The following is a 13,105-nucleotide window of genomic DNA, read 5'->3' on the forward strand; positions in this document are numbered from 1 at the left end:
GCCGTGGTATAACAAAAATGCCGTTAACTGACATCTGATCGAATTTCAACTTTTGATGGCATATTAATAAGAAAAAAATTCTCTATTAACATATATATGCGGTTTTTAGATATCTTGATTAGTTTTGAAAATAATTTTAATAACAATGCCGTTAAATGCCTTTTTTCTCGTGTGTTATTAAGCATAAAAGTCTGTCTCGGACACAGAAATATTAGGAAGCCTAACTACAGTTAAACTTCGAGCACTGTACAAATCAATTTAATGCTCAAAAGAAGATTACAGGAACTTATGGTCTCAAAATATAAAATACAAGAACGAAGATGATTATCGCCGAACGCCCAGAGGTCTCGGAAAAAAGTGTCGTCGTTGCAGGGTCCGTTCTCCTCGGTCGATGACGTCGGACCTTTGATGACGTCGGGCTGCAACGATTGGTCGACAGGGCTTCGTATGTAGTCTTCGTATGTAGCATTGCGAACAGCCTTATCTACATTATCGGTAATGCGTCGCAGGCAATATTTGCTCCACAAATTAATGAAGGCGCGTACATAAGCACCCCCCCTGGAATACCTTCGGTATTCTAGTTATCATCTTGATTTGGTAGAGGGCATAGTCTTGTAAATGGCCTCCGTACGCTGCCTCTCTCAGTCATGATATCAGCAACTCTGCTCACACCATCGATGCCGGGATGTAAGTGGATGACACGTCCCAAACGCCAATGAAGGGGTGGATTGTTGTCCTCTTGGAGAAGAACTAAATCCCCGACACGAAGAGGGTTGCACTTCTGTGTACGCCACTTGGATCGCTGCTGCAACTCGCTGACATATTCATTTTGCCAGCGTCTCCAGAAATGCTGGCGAGCTTGCTCTATGCGGTTATAGCGCTGCAGGCGAGTAGCCTTTTCTTCCTCCAAGACTGGAGCTGGCAGGGAAGACAGTGGTCGGCCAATCAGGAAGTGCCCTGGAGTGAGAGAAAGAAGGTCGTGAGGGGAAGAAGAAACAGGATATAAGGGTCGGCTATTTAGAATAGCTTCCACCTGTGCAAACAAAGTAGAAAGTTCTTCGTACGTGAGATTTAAATTGCCCATTACTCTTTTAATGTGGTGCTTAGCTGACTTGATGCCGCCTTCCCAATATCCCCCAAAATGAGAAGCGTAAGTTGGTATAAAATGAAATTTTATATTTTCGGTAGCTGCGTACTCAGATAGAGAGTTTTGATTTTCTTTTAAGAAACTACCGATTTCCTTTGCAACGGCAACGAAATTCCTACCGTTATCGGAATAGATTTCAAGCGGTTTGCCGCGTCGGGCAACAAATCTCCGTAATGTCATAACAAAGGCATCCTTTGACAGCTCTGTTACGGCTTCTAAATGCACGCATTTGTATCGGAAACATATAAAAAGACATAAGTAACACTTTGAAAGTTTTGCGCCGCGGCCTTTCTTATTTAAAATCATAAATGGACCTGCGAAGTCTACCCCTGTCGTAAGAAATGGAAATGCTGGTATAGTTCGTTGTGACGGGAGATGGCCCATTATAGGTGTTAACGTACGACCCTGTAAGCGCCTACATCGAACACAGTTGCGTACAGTGCGACGTGCGAGATTTCTGCCAGCTAATGGCCATATGTAGTTACGCACCGTATATAATAAAAGCTGTGGTCCAGCGTGCATTTGTTTTATGTGTTCGTATCGAAAAATTAAAATCGTTAAATAATGTTTAGACTGTAAAACTATTGGATGTTTCTTTTCGTAGTCGTAATTTGAGTGTTCCAATCTTCCGCCTACTCGAATAATGCCTGAATTATCTAAAAATACGTTAAGTGACTGAAGAATACTTTTACTTGAAATAAATTGAGTTTGTTTTAGTGCATTATATTCATCAGGAAATGACTGTATTTGAGCAAATTTGCAAAGATAATTAAATGAAATTTGTAATTCATCTGTCGTGAGAATCCCTCTTTTTTTAGTTTTAAGCGATTTAATATTATGAATGAATCGTAAAGCATAAGCAAATGATCGTTTTAATCGAATAAAATTAGAAAATCTTTCAAATTGAATTATTGGATCAACCACTAGAGCTACACTAACCTTTAATTCCGGCAATTCGTAATTAGTTCGTTTGTTTAGTGATGGCCACTCCGATTCAGAATTAGCTGAAAAACTTGGACCTGACCACCATAATTTGGATTCTACTAAAATATTTGTTTTAGCGCCTCTAGAAATAAGGTCAGCCGGGTTATCATTTGTTGGTACGTGACGCCAATTCGCGGGAGTCGTGGTTTCACAAATTTCAACGACTCTATTAGCCACGAATGTCTTTAATTTATTTGGACTTGTATTCAACCACCCTAGCACTAGAATCACACCAGTGTACAATTCGAGTTATGTTGCATCGTAAAGATTCTAGCACTGATTTGCAAAGCCGAGCAGCGAGTAAAGCTCCTAGCAATTCCAAACGAGGAATGGTGATGGGTTTGCTTGGATTTACCTTCGACTTAGAGCAAAGCAATCTGACCACTACGTTGCCATTTGAGTCAATAGATCTAAGATATACGCATGCTCCGTAGGCCGATATAGATGCGTCGCTGAACGAATGCATTTCAACGGTATCGGGTGAATTGCATAAAACAAATCTAGAAATTTTGACTGATTCCAATACCACCAAATCAATTTTCAATTCATCCCAAGTACGCTTTAAGTCAAGGGGAACGGGTTCATCCCAATCCACCTTACGAAGCCATAGTTCTTGCATAAGAAGCTTAGTTCGAATGGTACATGGGCTAACGAGGCCAAGAGGATCAAAAATTTTAAACGAATGTGATAAAATTATCCTCTTGGTTGCTTGATCGTTACTATCGTAAGGTATATTTGTTAATATGTGCAAGGTGTCATTAAGTGGTTGCCATTGTAAACCTAAAGCGTTCGTAGACTCACTTAATATTAATGGATCTAAAGTATTTATTAATGAATTTTCAAAGATGGAAGGCACATTGGATTTGAATTTTCTAAGTGGAAAGCAACCAGAACTTAACACTGAAACAACAGATTTTAAAATATTTTCCAATTGCGGGATTGAATCGGCTCCTGTCAACAAGTCATCGATGTAAAAATCGTGCTGAATTATTGTTTTAATTTGTTCATCCGCACACTCTTCTCCTAACTGCCAGATGCACTTAGTGCTAAGATAACTGGCACTTGCGAAACCGTAAGTGACCGTATTTAGTCTAAGGGTTTGAATAGGCTGCGACTCGTCGGATCTCCATAAAATTAATTGAAGATTGCGATCCATTTCATGCACAGTAATTTGGCGAAACATCTTTTCGATGTCACCAGTCAGCACGTATCTATGTTGGCGGAAACGCAATAAAATGGAGAACAGGGAATCTTGAACCGTCGGGCCATTAAACTGTAAATCATTAATGGAAATACCAGATGAAGTGTGCGCAGATCCATCAAACACTACCCTTAATTTAGTTGACTCGCTGGTTTGTCGTAGTACTGCGTGATGGCATAAATAATAGCACGGATTTGGTCGTGGACCTTGTAGCACAGAACAATGACCTAACTTGATATACTCATTTATGAATTCGACGTATTGTGTCTTAAGCTGAGGTTGTGCTTTAAAACGTCTTTCAAGATTTAAAAACCTAGTCCTAGCTTGAACGTAAGAGTTGCCTAAATTGTCTGGTGAGTCTTTGAGAGGTAGACGAACACAAAATCTACCCGAGGAATCGCGAGAAGTGTGAGTCTTAAAATGTTGCTCACACGCTTTCTCGTCCTCGCTTAATATTTGCCTTAGAGGTAGTTCTTCTAGCTCAACAAATCGTTCAATTAGTTTATTAAGATCGTTGGATTGTGTACTTAAAGTTTGAAAATTACAATTAATAGTAGATAATTGAGAGTTCAAATATAAAGAGCCGGATAAAATCCACCCGAACTCAGAGTTTATTAGATATGGCTTATTAGAACCTAGATCCTTACGCTCGCTACCTATGATGCTCCAAAATAGATCAGCGCCGACTAGCACATCTATTGGCGATGGCTTGTAAAACGTTGGATCGGCTAACTGAACATCCATAGGTATATTGAGAATCTTAGTATTTATAAAAAACCTAGGAATATTGCCAGTCAGTTCTGGTAGCACCGGACATGTTACATCGACGCAAAAATCATTGTGCAGCGATTGTAATTGAATTGTACAGTTGGCTTGGACACAATGAGAACTAGCATTTCCGATACCTATAACTTGGACAGGTTCCGTAGAAGTAGACTGTAAACATAGCTTGTCTCTTAATCTTTGAGAAATTAAACTTGATTGACTACCATTGTCCAGTAACACGCGCACCAGCTCGCCTTTATTAGTAATAGGATTTAACGCCCTAACTATAGCTGTAGATAATAAAGTTAATTTGTTGTTATTGTTACTGGCAAAATTAACGTTCACATCCTGTTGATGGACAGAAGTTGCTGGAATAGACGTGTTAGGGGTAGTAGCATCTGACGATTTGCAACTATTATTACAAAGCAAAGTATTATGTCGCCCTTTGCATTTGCGACACGAACCAAGACGACATGTGTAGCTTGTATGTCCAGTACGCAAGCAATTGCGGCAAAGCTTAAATTTAGAGACGAGCTCTTGCCGTTGCACTACCGACTTAGACTTAAAATTGGAACAATCATAAATACGGTGTTGGCCATTGCAAACTACACAATTTTTCATATTGTCCTGAGTAATAAGTTGTGCTGAAAATGAACCTCGAGTCTGTCCCCCCTTATGTCCTTTATTAGACTTGTTTGTGTTAGGGTGAGACAAGGAATCGAACCTTGACTTACTATGGTTATATGTTTCTAAAATGTCTGCACGATCCTTAAGAAACTTGTTAAATTGCTCTAAAGTAGGTGAATCAGGAAGATTGTTCCTGTGCTCCTCCCATTTCATACTAGTTACGCTCCCTAGCTGCGAAGTGACTAAATGAATTATAATTGTATCCCATTTAGAAGTAGGTTCGCCAAGGGTAGACAACGCACGTAAATTTTTATTTACATTGTCAATAATAGACCTAAGCGACCTTTCGCTTTCACGATCTGTTGCCTTGCTGTCAAAGTTAAAAAGAGAATTTAGATGACTCTTTATTAAAACTCTTTTGTTATCGTACCGCTCATACAGTAACTGCCAAGCCATGTTATAGTTAGACTCGGTTACCTCCAAATTGCTTATTACCCGAGCGGCCTCCCCCTCCAAGTAGGAATTCAGATAGCAAAATTTGATGGTGGCCGGAATTTGCTTGTTATCGTGGACAAGTGAACAAAATAGATCCCTAAACTCAAGCCATTTATAGTAGCTTCCATCAAATTTCCCTATTTGCAGAGTTGGAGGTTTGAAACCTATTCCTGATTGTTCATGACAACATTGCGATGAGTTACTATGAGCATCGATGGCGTGCGAAGTATTAGCTTCATTGTATTTATTTTGAAAACGCTGAGCGGTGGCAATGAGGCTAGCAAATTCGACCTCAATGCTATCACGCTCATCGATCTCCACATCCAACTGTGCCGAATTCAAAACTTCTATCTGAGTTTGCAAATCCTCAAAAGATTTTGATAAATTCTCTATTTTAGCGAGTTGTATGTTTAATTTCGATATCTCGACCTCATCGAGCTTGCTTGGGTTGTCTAAGTAGCTTAAATAATTTTTAAATTTGGTTAAACGTCCTTTAACTGAGCTACGTTTAGTAAGCAAATCTTTTATCTTCGCGTCCGACATGATTATTCTTTAAATGACTAAAATCTCGACTTCAATCGTAAACAAATTGTAAACAAAAAATATTAAATGAAATAAACAAATATTAAATTAAAGAAACTATAAAATAAACGCTAATGCAATGTAATTAAAACTTAATATTGTGGCTTACGCTTCCCCTTTTGTTTATATTACTTATCTCATTTAACCGGCGCGTGCGGTCGTCTATCCGCTAGCCACGAACAATGGGACGGTAAGTATCAAGTCAGCTGTCCGCTCCACCTGTAAATCTATACAGAAAATATTTATAAATCATTTGAAAACAAACAGCTGATGAGGGAATGCGACAAAAAATATATTAGAAACTAAATGGACTATATAAACTTTAACAAAATGATTTAAACTACACAAGTTTCTTAGTCGAGCTTATCTTCAAAAAAATAACTTGTAAATGGTAATAATACACAAGAATAAATCGCAAGATAAAATATTACTTATACTTGGATTGAAATGTAGCTTGTGAATGTAACTTAATTTGTTTAGAGGTAATAAATGGTTCTATTTTATAATTTAATGTATTATATCCTACCAAATCTAACGTTAACTATACTGTAAAATATTAATATACATATGTCTTTTAAATAAAGTATTAACAAAAAATAATGTAAAGATTTTATAATTACCTATAATGAAGGTGGGTAGCTTGATTAAGTATTTTTATATTTACGCTAAATTACATTACATATAATATTATGCTAGTTATAAAGTAAAATATGCTACTCTAGGTAAAGTCTAGACTTTAAAACAATTATGATGACGATCTGGAGTTTGCTAACATTTGTTTTACACAATTGTGGAGCTAAACTAGGGATTTTAATGGGTTAGGGAATGCATGGGAAATTAGAAAAGAAACACTTAGCTGATTGGCTGACGCTGCGGTGCGGATTGCTGACCGGCGTGATGACCTGAAGCTGTGGCCTACCAAAACTGGGCTTTGTTCCTTCTTGCTGTGCTGACCCTGTGATGTAACGGGTGCGACTCGGCGACGTCCTCGTGGATTGTTAGAAAGATCTAAGGATAGATCTAGATGCTTGCTTGTAGGCAATGATTCTGAGCCAACCAGTGTCCTGTCACGGTCGCCACTTTTCTATGTCTCGGACACAGAAATATTAGGAAGCCTAACTACAGTTAAACTTCGAGCACTGTACAAATCAATTTAATGCTCAAAAGAAGATTACAGGAACTTATGGTCTCAAAATATAAAATACAAGAACGAAGATGATTATCGCCGAACGCCCAGAGGTCTCGGAAAAAAGTGTCGTCGTTGCAGGGTCCGTTCTCCTCGGTCGATGACGTCGGACCTTTGATGACGTCGGGCTGCAACGATTGGTCGACAGGGCTTCGTATGTAGTCTTCGTATGTAGCATTGCGAACAGCCTTATCTACATTATCGGTAATGCGTCGCAGGCAATATTTGCTCCACAAATTAATGAAGGCGCGTACAAAGTCGTTAAGTAACTTTTGGAGTCAATATAGCTGCTAAAGTTCCTTAACTTATATTTTGTTATAATTTTTTCCTATGATTGCTTAACTAGATTGCCGTTATATGGTCTTTCGCACATTATAAAGTGGTTAAAAGACATTAGGGTAAGGTGGTACACAGTGGTTATAGCAGGAACAGTGGCGCACCAGCTATCTACGTCAAACTAACAGAGATATAGACACGTCTCTTTCACTCGTCGGTAGCTCTTGCAGCGCGAACGTGTTCAATCGAGTTGCGCGGCCTCTGCGATACGAATTGTTTAAGTGACGAACTATTTTCTGTTATTGCCGAAAAAAAAAACTATTTGAAGGTAAGATATACACTGTACTAACTATTTTTTCTTAGATATATTTCTTTTTTCTATAAAGTATTCATATAGTAGGCATATTCAAGAATGTTTTTGCATGAAAATTACTCTGAATTTGTAGGTTATAGTAGTGTGAGTGTGATGTTCAATTTAAAATGGCGACCACGTTAACAGTGGATCATTCCGCTATGGTTCACAGTGAATCATGAGCCACTGTGTACTATGTATATTATTTAAGTTTGTGTCACTTGTTTTTATGATATAATCTTTTAGTTACAGAATGCCGCGGCCCGAAAAGCCTCGGTCTATTGGAGACCACACCCAAGCAGACATGTTGGAAGCTTTGCGACATATACAGAATGGTATGACCATAAGAAAGGCATCAACAACGAATAAAATTCCATTTACTACTTTGAGAAGGTACTATTTAAAGGCGAGGAATGTAGAAAATTTGGAGTCAATGCGTCTGGTGCCAAATTATGAAGTCAATAAGATCTTCAATCAAGAGCAAGAAAAAGAACTCAAAGAATATTATATATATTGTTCCTTAATATTTTATGGTTTGACTGAGAAAGGTTCACGAAGAGTCGCATACCAAATGGCGAAAACAAATAATATAAAGATGCCTCAAAACTGGATAGAAAATGGAATGGCTGGGAAGGAATGGTTGCGGAGCTATAGGCGTAGACACAAAGATGTCAGTCTTCGAAAACCAGAACCATGTAGTCTTGCCCGAGCGTCTGCTTTTAACAAAGCTAACGTCGAAACATTTTACAACAACCTGGAAAAACTGTACGAAAGAAACCCAACATTTGCAGATGGACCACGAATTTATAATCTTGATGAGACTTCTACCATGACAGTCCAAAAACCTCAGCGTATCATTGCCCTCAAAGGCCGTCGAAATGTAAGTAAAGTCACTAGTGGGGAACGAGGGACATTAGTGACAACTTGCTGCATAGTAAGTGCTAGTGGCACAGCATTGCCTCCAGTAATGGTGTTTCCTCGCAAAAATTTTAAGAATTACATGATCAAAAACACTCCTGCTGGTACTTTGGGTCTAGCAGCACCAAGCGGATGGATGAATTCGGAAATATTCCCTGAAGTTATCCAACACTTCATCAAACACACAAATTCTACACCGGAAAATCCGAGCATTTTGATTATGGATAATCATGAATCTCATTTGTCCATTAAAGCCTTAAATTTAGCTAAAGCTGCAGGCGTCAATATATTAACATTGCCCCCGCACACTTCAGCGAAGCTGCAGCCTTTGGACGTGGGTATATTTGGTCCTTTTAAGACATACTACAATGCAGCCATAGATTCCTGGCTATTACGAAACCCAGGCAAACCCGTTTCTATTTATGAAGTTGGGGAGCTTGTTGGAGTTGCGTTTTTAAAGGCAATGACACCCACCAACATAACAAATGCATTCAGAAAATGCGGAATTTTTCCATTTGATCGGAACGTATTTGTTGAAGAAGATTTTATGCCTAGCCTTGTGACAGATCGGCCATGTCCAGCTCAAGAAGAGAGATCAGATTTGCTTGGTACTTCTCGACAAACAGACTTGGGCCGAACTCGTATCCGATCCATTGATTCTGATATTACTGTTTGTGAAGAAGATGTTGTGCAATCTTTAGAGCCTTTAAGAGATAATTCACCATCAATATTTGAGGATTCAGGTTTACATATTTATAACTCACCATCAAAACGAATACCGAGCTCAACAGCATCAGATACTTGCGACATCGTCTCTCCGACCCTAACACAGCAAGTTTCATCAAATCACAAAAACTGTGACAACCCCTACAAATCACAAGTATTGACTGAATCCACGACACATAACATTGGCACTCCATCTCATCCGATCAAAAAGAAAACCTTTTTATCTCCATTTAAATTTATGAGTCCAATAAAAGCGCCACCAAGAAAAAATAATCGGAAAACAAGAAAACCAGGCCGAAGTTTAATAGCTACAGATACACCCGAAAAAACTGAAATAGAAATGGCTAAGGCTTTATCACTGAAAAGAAACAATCCGAAAAGAAAAAAAGTGACAAAAAGAGTATTGCAAAGTGATTCAGAGGAGGAAGAACTACAAACGAATGTTTTATACCAAGAATCTGATGATGATATGGATTGGTTGGATGACGATATGGAAAACGAAATTACTAATTGTGTCTTAACTGAAGAAATAATTGACAAGCCTTTGCCTCGTGTTCCAGTAGAAGGGGAATATATTTTGGTTTTATTCACTACCAAGAAAAAAAGAGTGTATTATGTTGGTAAGGTTTTAGAAGAGAGAAATGACAATTTGGAATATTATATTAGTTTTCTGAGGAAAAAAAGTTACAACAAATATCACTTGCCAGCTGTACCGGATCTTGCAAGTGTGAAAGAGCATGACATTAAGTTCATATTACCCAAACCCACTATAACGGGCAGTACTACACGCCAGCAATCATATCATAGTTTTTCTGTTGATCTGTCTTTCTTAAATATGTGTTAGAATTTCTTTTTTTTTTGTTTAGGTTTGATTATTTTAGACTCTATTCTGCGTGTTTTTCGATCTCATTATTAAGTATCTAATAGCTGTAACTTAACTGATGTTGTTGATTTTAATAACTTTATTTTTTTGTTGCTTCTACTTAAATTGAAAATAATTTGAATACCAAAGAAGTCTGTTTTTTTTTCTTACGATGCTGTGTTTGTGTTCGATTTTATTGATGTTATTTTTAGCAGAAGATGCTATATTTTGTTTGCTTTTTTCAAGATTGCATAAAACTGATTTGTGAAGTATATCGTTTGTTTATTTTTTGAGGTCTACACCTAATTATTCACTGTGTACTACATGATCCATAGTGTACTTTAGGTTGAGCCACTGTAGAAACCTCACGGTACACAGTGGATCAATTTCCATTTTTCAAAAAATCTCTTGTTCGTAAATTTTTATTACACTATTTAAAAAAAATATCATGCACTCTTAAACTATGATAAACTCGCTGCAATTTGGTATCAAAAACAATATTACAACGAAAGGTGAACCAGAAATAAAAGGATCAGAAAAAAAAGTTAACCACTGTGTACCACCTTACCCTAACTGTTTTATTGTTATTCTTTTTTAATACAGAGGATTACGTTTGTTCACCTATAACGCCGTCAACTGAAAGTGTTAGACTTAAATGTGGTTAACAAAACTTAACGGCATTATAGCCTAACATTTGTTATAAGTATATATTGAGCTAAGGAACGTTATGAGCCAGTAACGGTATTTCTAAAATAAATCGAAAAAGTAATAGATCTTAAATATTAGATTAAGTGTCGTTATCTCACAATAATACGCTATAGTGCCGTTTAATAATCTCGCCGGCCGGGAGAGGTGAGGTAACGATCCTAGTGCCGCGGTCAGGAGTCAAGGCTCGCCGTGAAGGACGTGTCACTTCATGTCTGTTACCGCAATTTTGCAACTATGGAGGATCGTAACTGCAGGTAAGTTGTCTTTATTCAACTTTTCCTGTTTGTTGTCGTTTTTATTTGGGTGAATTTTTCTAACAGAAATTTGAAGTTGTTAATGCTTCTTTTTCATACTATTATATACTATAAATATCACATAATTAATTACTACATTATTATATTATATAGCTGGATGACGAAGTCAGGAGTTATTTACAGAAATGCTTATGCTTTTTCCTACGTAAACTGAAATTCACACGAGCGAAGCGGTGGGTAGAAACTAGTAAGTATATCTATTTTATGTATAAAAAAATAAATAATACCCCGCTGAGGATGAAAACTTTTTTATGGCATTTGTAATTGCTAAAAAACAGGATTGATATAATTTTGATCTCGTAATATTTTATTATTTTTGTTTGTTAATGCATACATTTTTTTTCTTGTTACAGAAGGTATTTAACCAGGAGAGCTAAAACTATTTTCAGTATGATTAAAGACAAGCCAGAGAGTCCCGTTACAATATTAACGCCAAACCAAAATATAAAGAAGAAAAATAATAGTATTCCTGCTTATATTGACTATATACCTATACAAGACATTATTCGATGATCAGCAGTATCTTTGACACATTTTGTGAGGCAAAATCAACCTACAACTCGTATCATTTGCCAAATTAACATACAAATAAGTTGAAAGAAGCTTTATTGACTAAAAGTACCGTCCATCGTTTTGTTACCAAGCCTCATAATATTGTGAACCCACGCATCGAAGTAAGTTTAACGTGCAACGAATTAATGCTTCCAGATTCTCCTCTTGATTTAGAAGTCCAACTAAATACAAATGTAGATTTTGATTCAGATGATTCTGTTTTTGGCAAATATTACTGTCCATCTAATTCCTCAGGAAGCAACATGTTAGATGAATCTGAGAAGATAATTTACCAAGAATTTTACTTTTGACAATAAGCTAATTTTGAAGCGAGAACGTACACACACGGTTGGTGCTGCTTGTTGCGAGAATTCTATGCCCGAGCGACTATTCCTCCTTAGCGTAGCCAAACCGTTGATCGTAATTACTGTTACCCTAAGATTATGAAGTTAAGAATCATGTTAATTCTAGCAAAAAAAAACCTTGGAACAACTTCGTAGAAATTCAATTGGATCTATTAGTAAAGCGAAAACTTCGCTTGAACCAGGATTCCTGCGAAAGCGTTGCACTTCTGTTGATGGCAATTATTGTTCTACATTACCTGAATCCACGTTCAATGAAATTTGAATTCAGAACAGAACCAAAATGTATCGAACCTCGAAGAAAAGCTGATATACTTGAAAAACTATCTAGCATAATCACAATCCCCTCACAAATTGTTATTTTGAAAAAAGTTGCCAATTAAAGAAAATGAATATGCCGGGACAAGTTCAGACACATGAACATTTAAAAACAATAAGTTTCTTGAGACTGATTAAATATTTTAAGACATGTTATTTTGATAAAGGTTTTTTTTTTGCATTAATTAAAGTTACTGTGTTAAGTTTTATATACTATTTTTTTATATATATGCCTAAGTATTAAGAATATTTTGAAAAATGTTTTGTTTGTGAAAAATTTTTTTTTTATTGAATACTTTATTATTTAATATATATATATATATATATATATATCTTTTAAATAAATAATTTTATGTTCATAAAATGTGATTCTGTAATATTTTAGTTTTATATACATACAGAGACTTAAATTGGTCTCTCTTGTTAATTAATAATTGTTATCGTCATTAAAACCATAAGTGCGGATTACCTACTTAGATAATGTGATATTTGTATTAGTAAAGAACTGAAAGTTCCTAACAAATCTAGTTATAAGTGATGTTTTGTCAAACAAAATACGATGCTTAATAACATAACTTACTTATATATTCAATAAATATTTATATTTGCGAAATAATGGTATATCATTATTTAAAAATTATCTTTATTTAGTTTCACTGGTTGAATAAAATTATTCAAATATTTTTGCAATTGTTTCGCTATGATGCCGTTAACGTAAAGGGTTCCAGTT

The 13,105-nt window shown here is 36.5% G+C and overlaps 3 protein-coding genes across 3 annotated transcripts in view; 1 reads left to right on the forward strand and 2 right to left on the reverse strand.

Annotated features, from left to right (window-relative positions):
- Positions 1 to 13,105, forward strand: part of LOC125068678 (arylalkylamine N-acetyltransferase 1) — a 96,617-nt gene that overhangs the window by 3,155 nt on the left and 80,357 nt on the right. The window lies entirely within an intron of this gene.
- LOC125068677 lies at positions 427 to 1,640 on the reverse strand. Its single transcript, XM_047677950.1, has one exon. The coding sequence runs from the start codon at positions 1,529 to 1,531 to the stop codon at positions 578 to 580; it is 954 nt and encodes a 317-aa protein (XP_047533906.1). The 5' UTR covers positions 1,532 to 1,640; the 3' UTR covers positions 427 to 577.
- LOC125069000 lies at positions 2,322 to 5,762 on the reverse strand. Its single transcript, XM_047678405.1, has one exon. It carries the CDS (start codon positions 5,760 to 5,762, stop codon positions 2,322 to 2,324), a length of 3,441 nt encoding a protein of 1,146 aa, XP_047534361.1.

The sequence above is a fragment of the Vanessa atalanta genome, chromosome 14, assembly GCF_905147765.1.
Source record: "Vanessa atalanta chromosome 14, ilVanAtal1.2, whole genome shotgun sequence".
NCBI lineage: Eukaryota > Metazoa > Arthropoda > Insecta > Lepidoptera > Nymphalidae > Vanessa > Vanessa atalanta.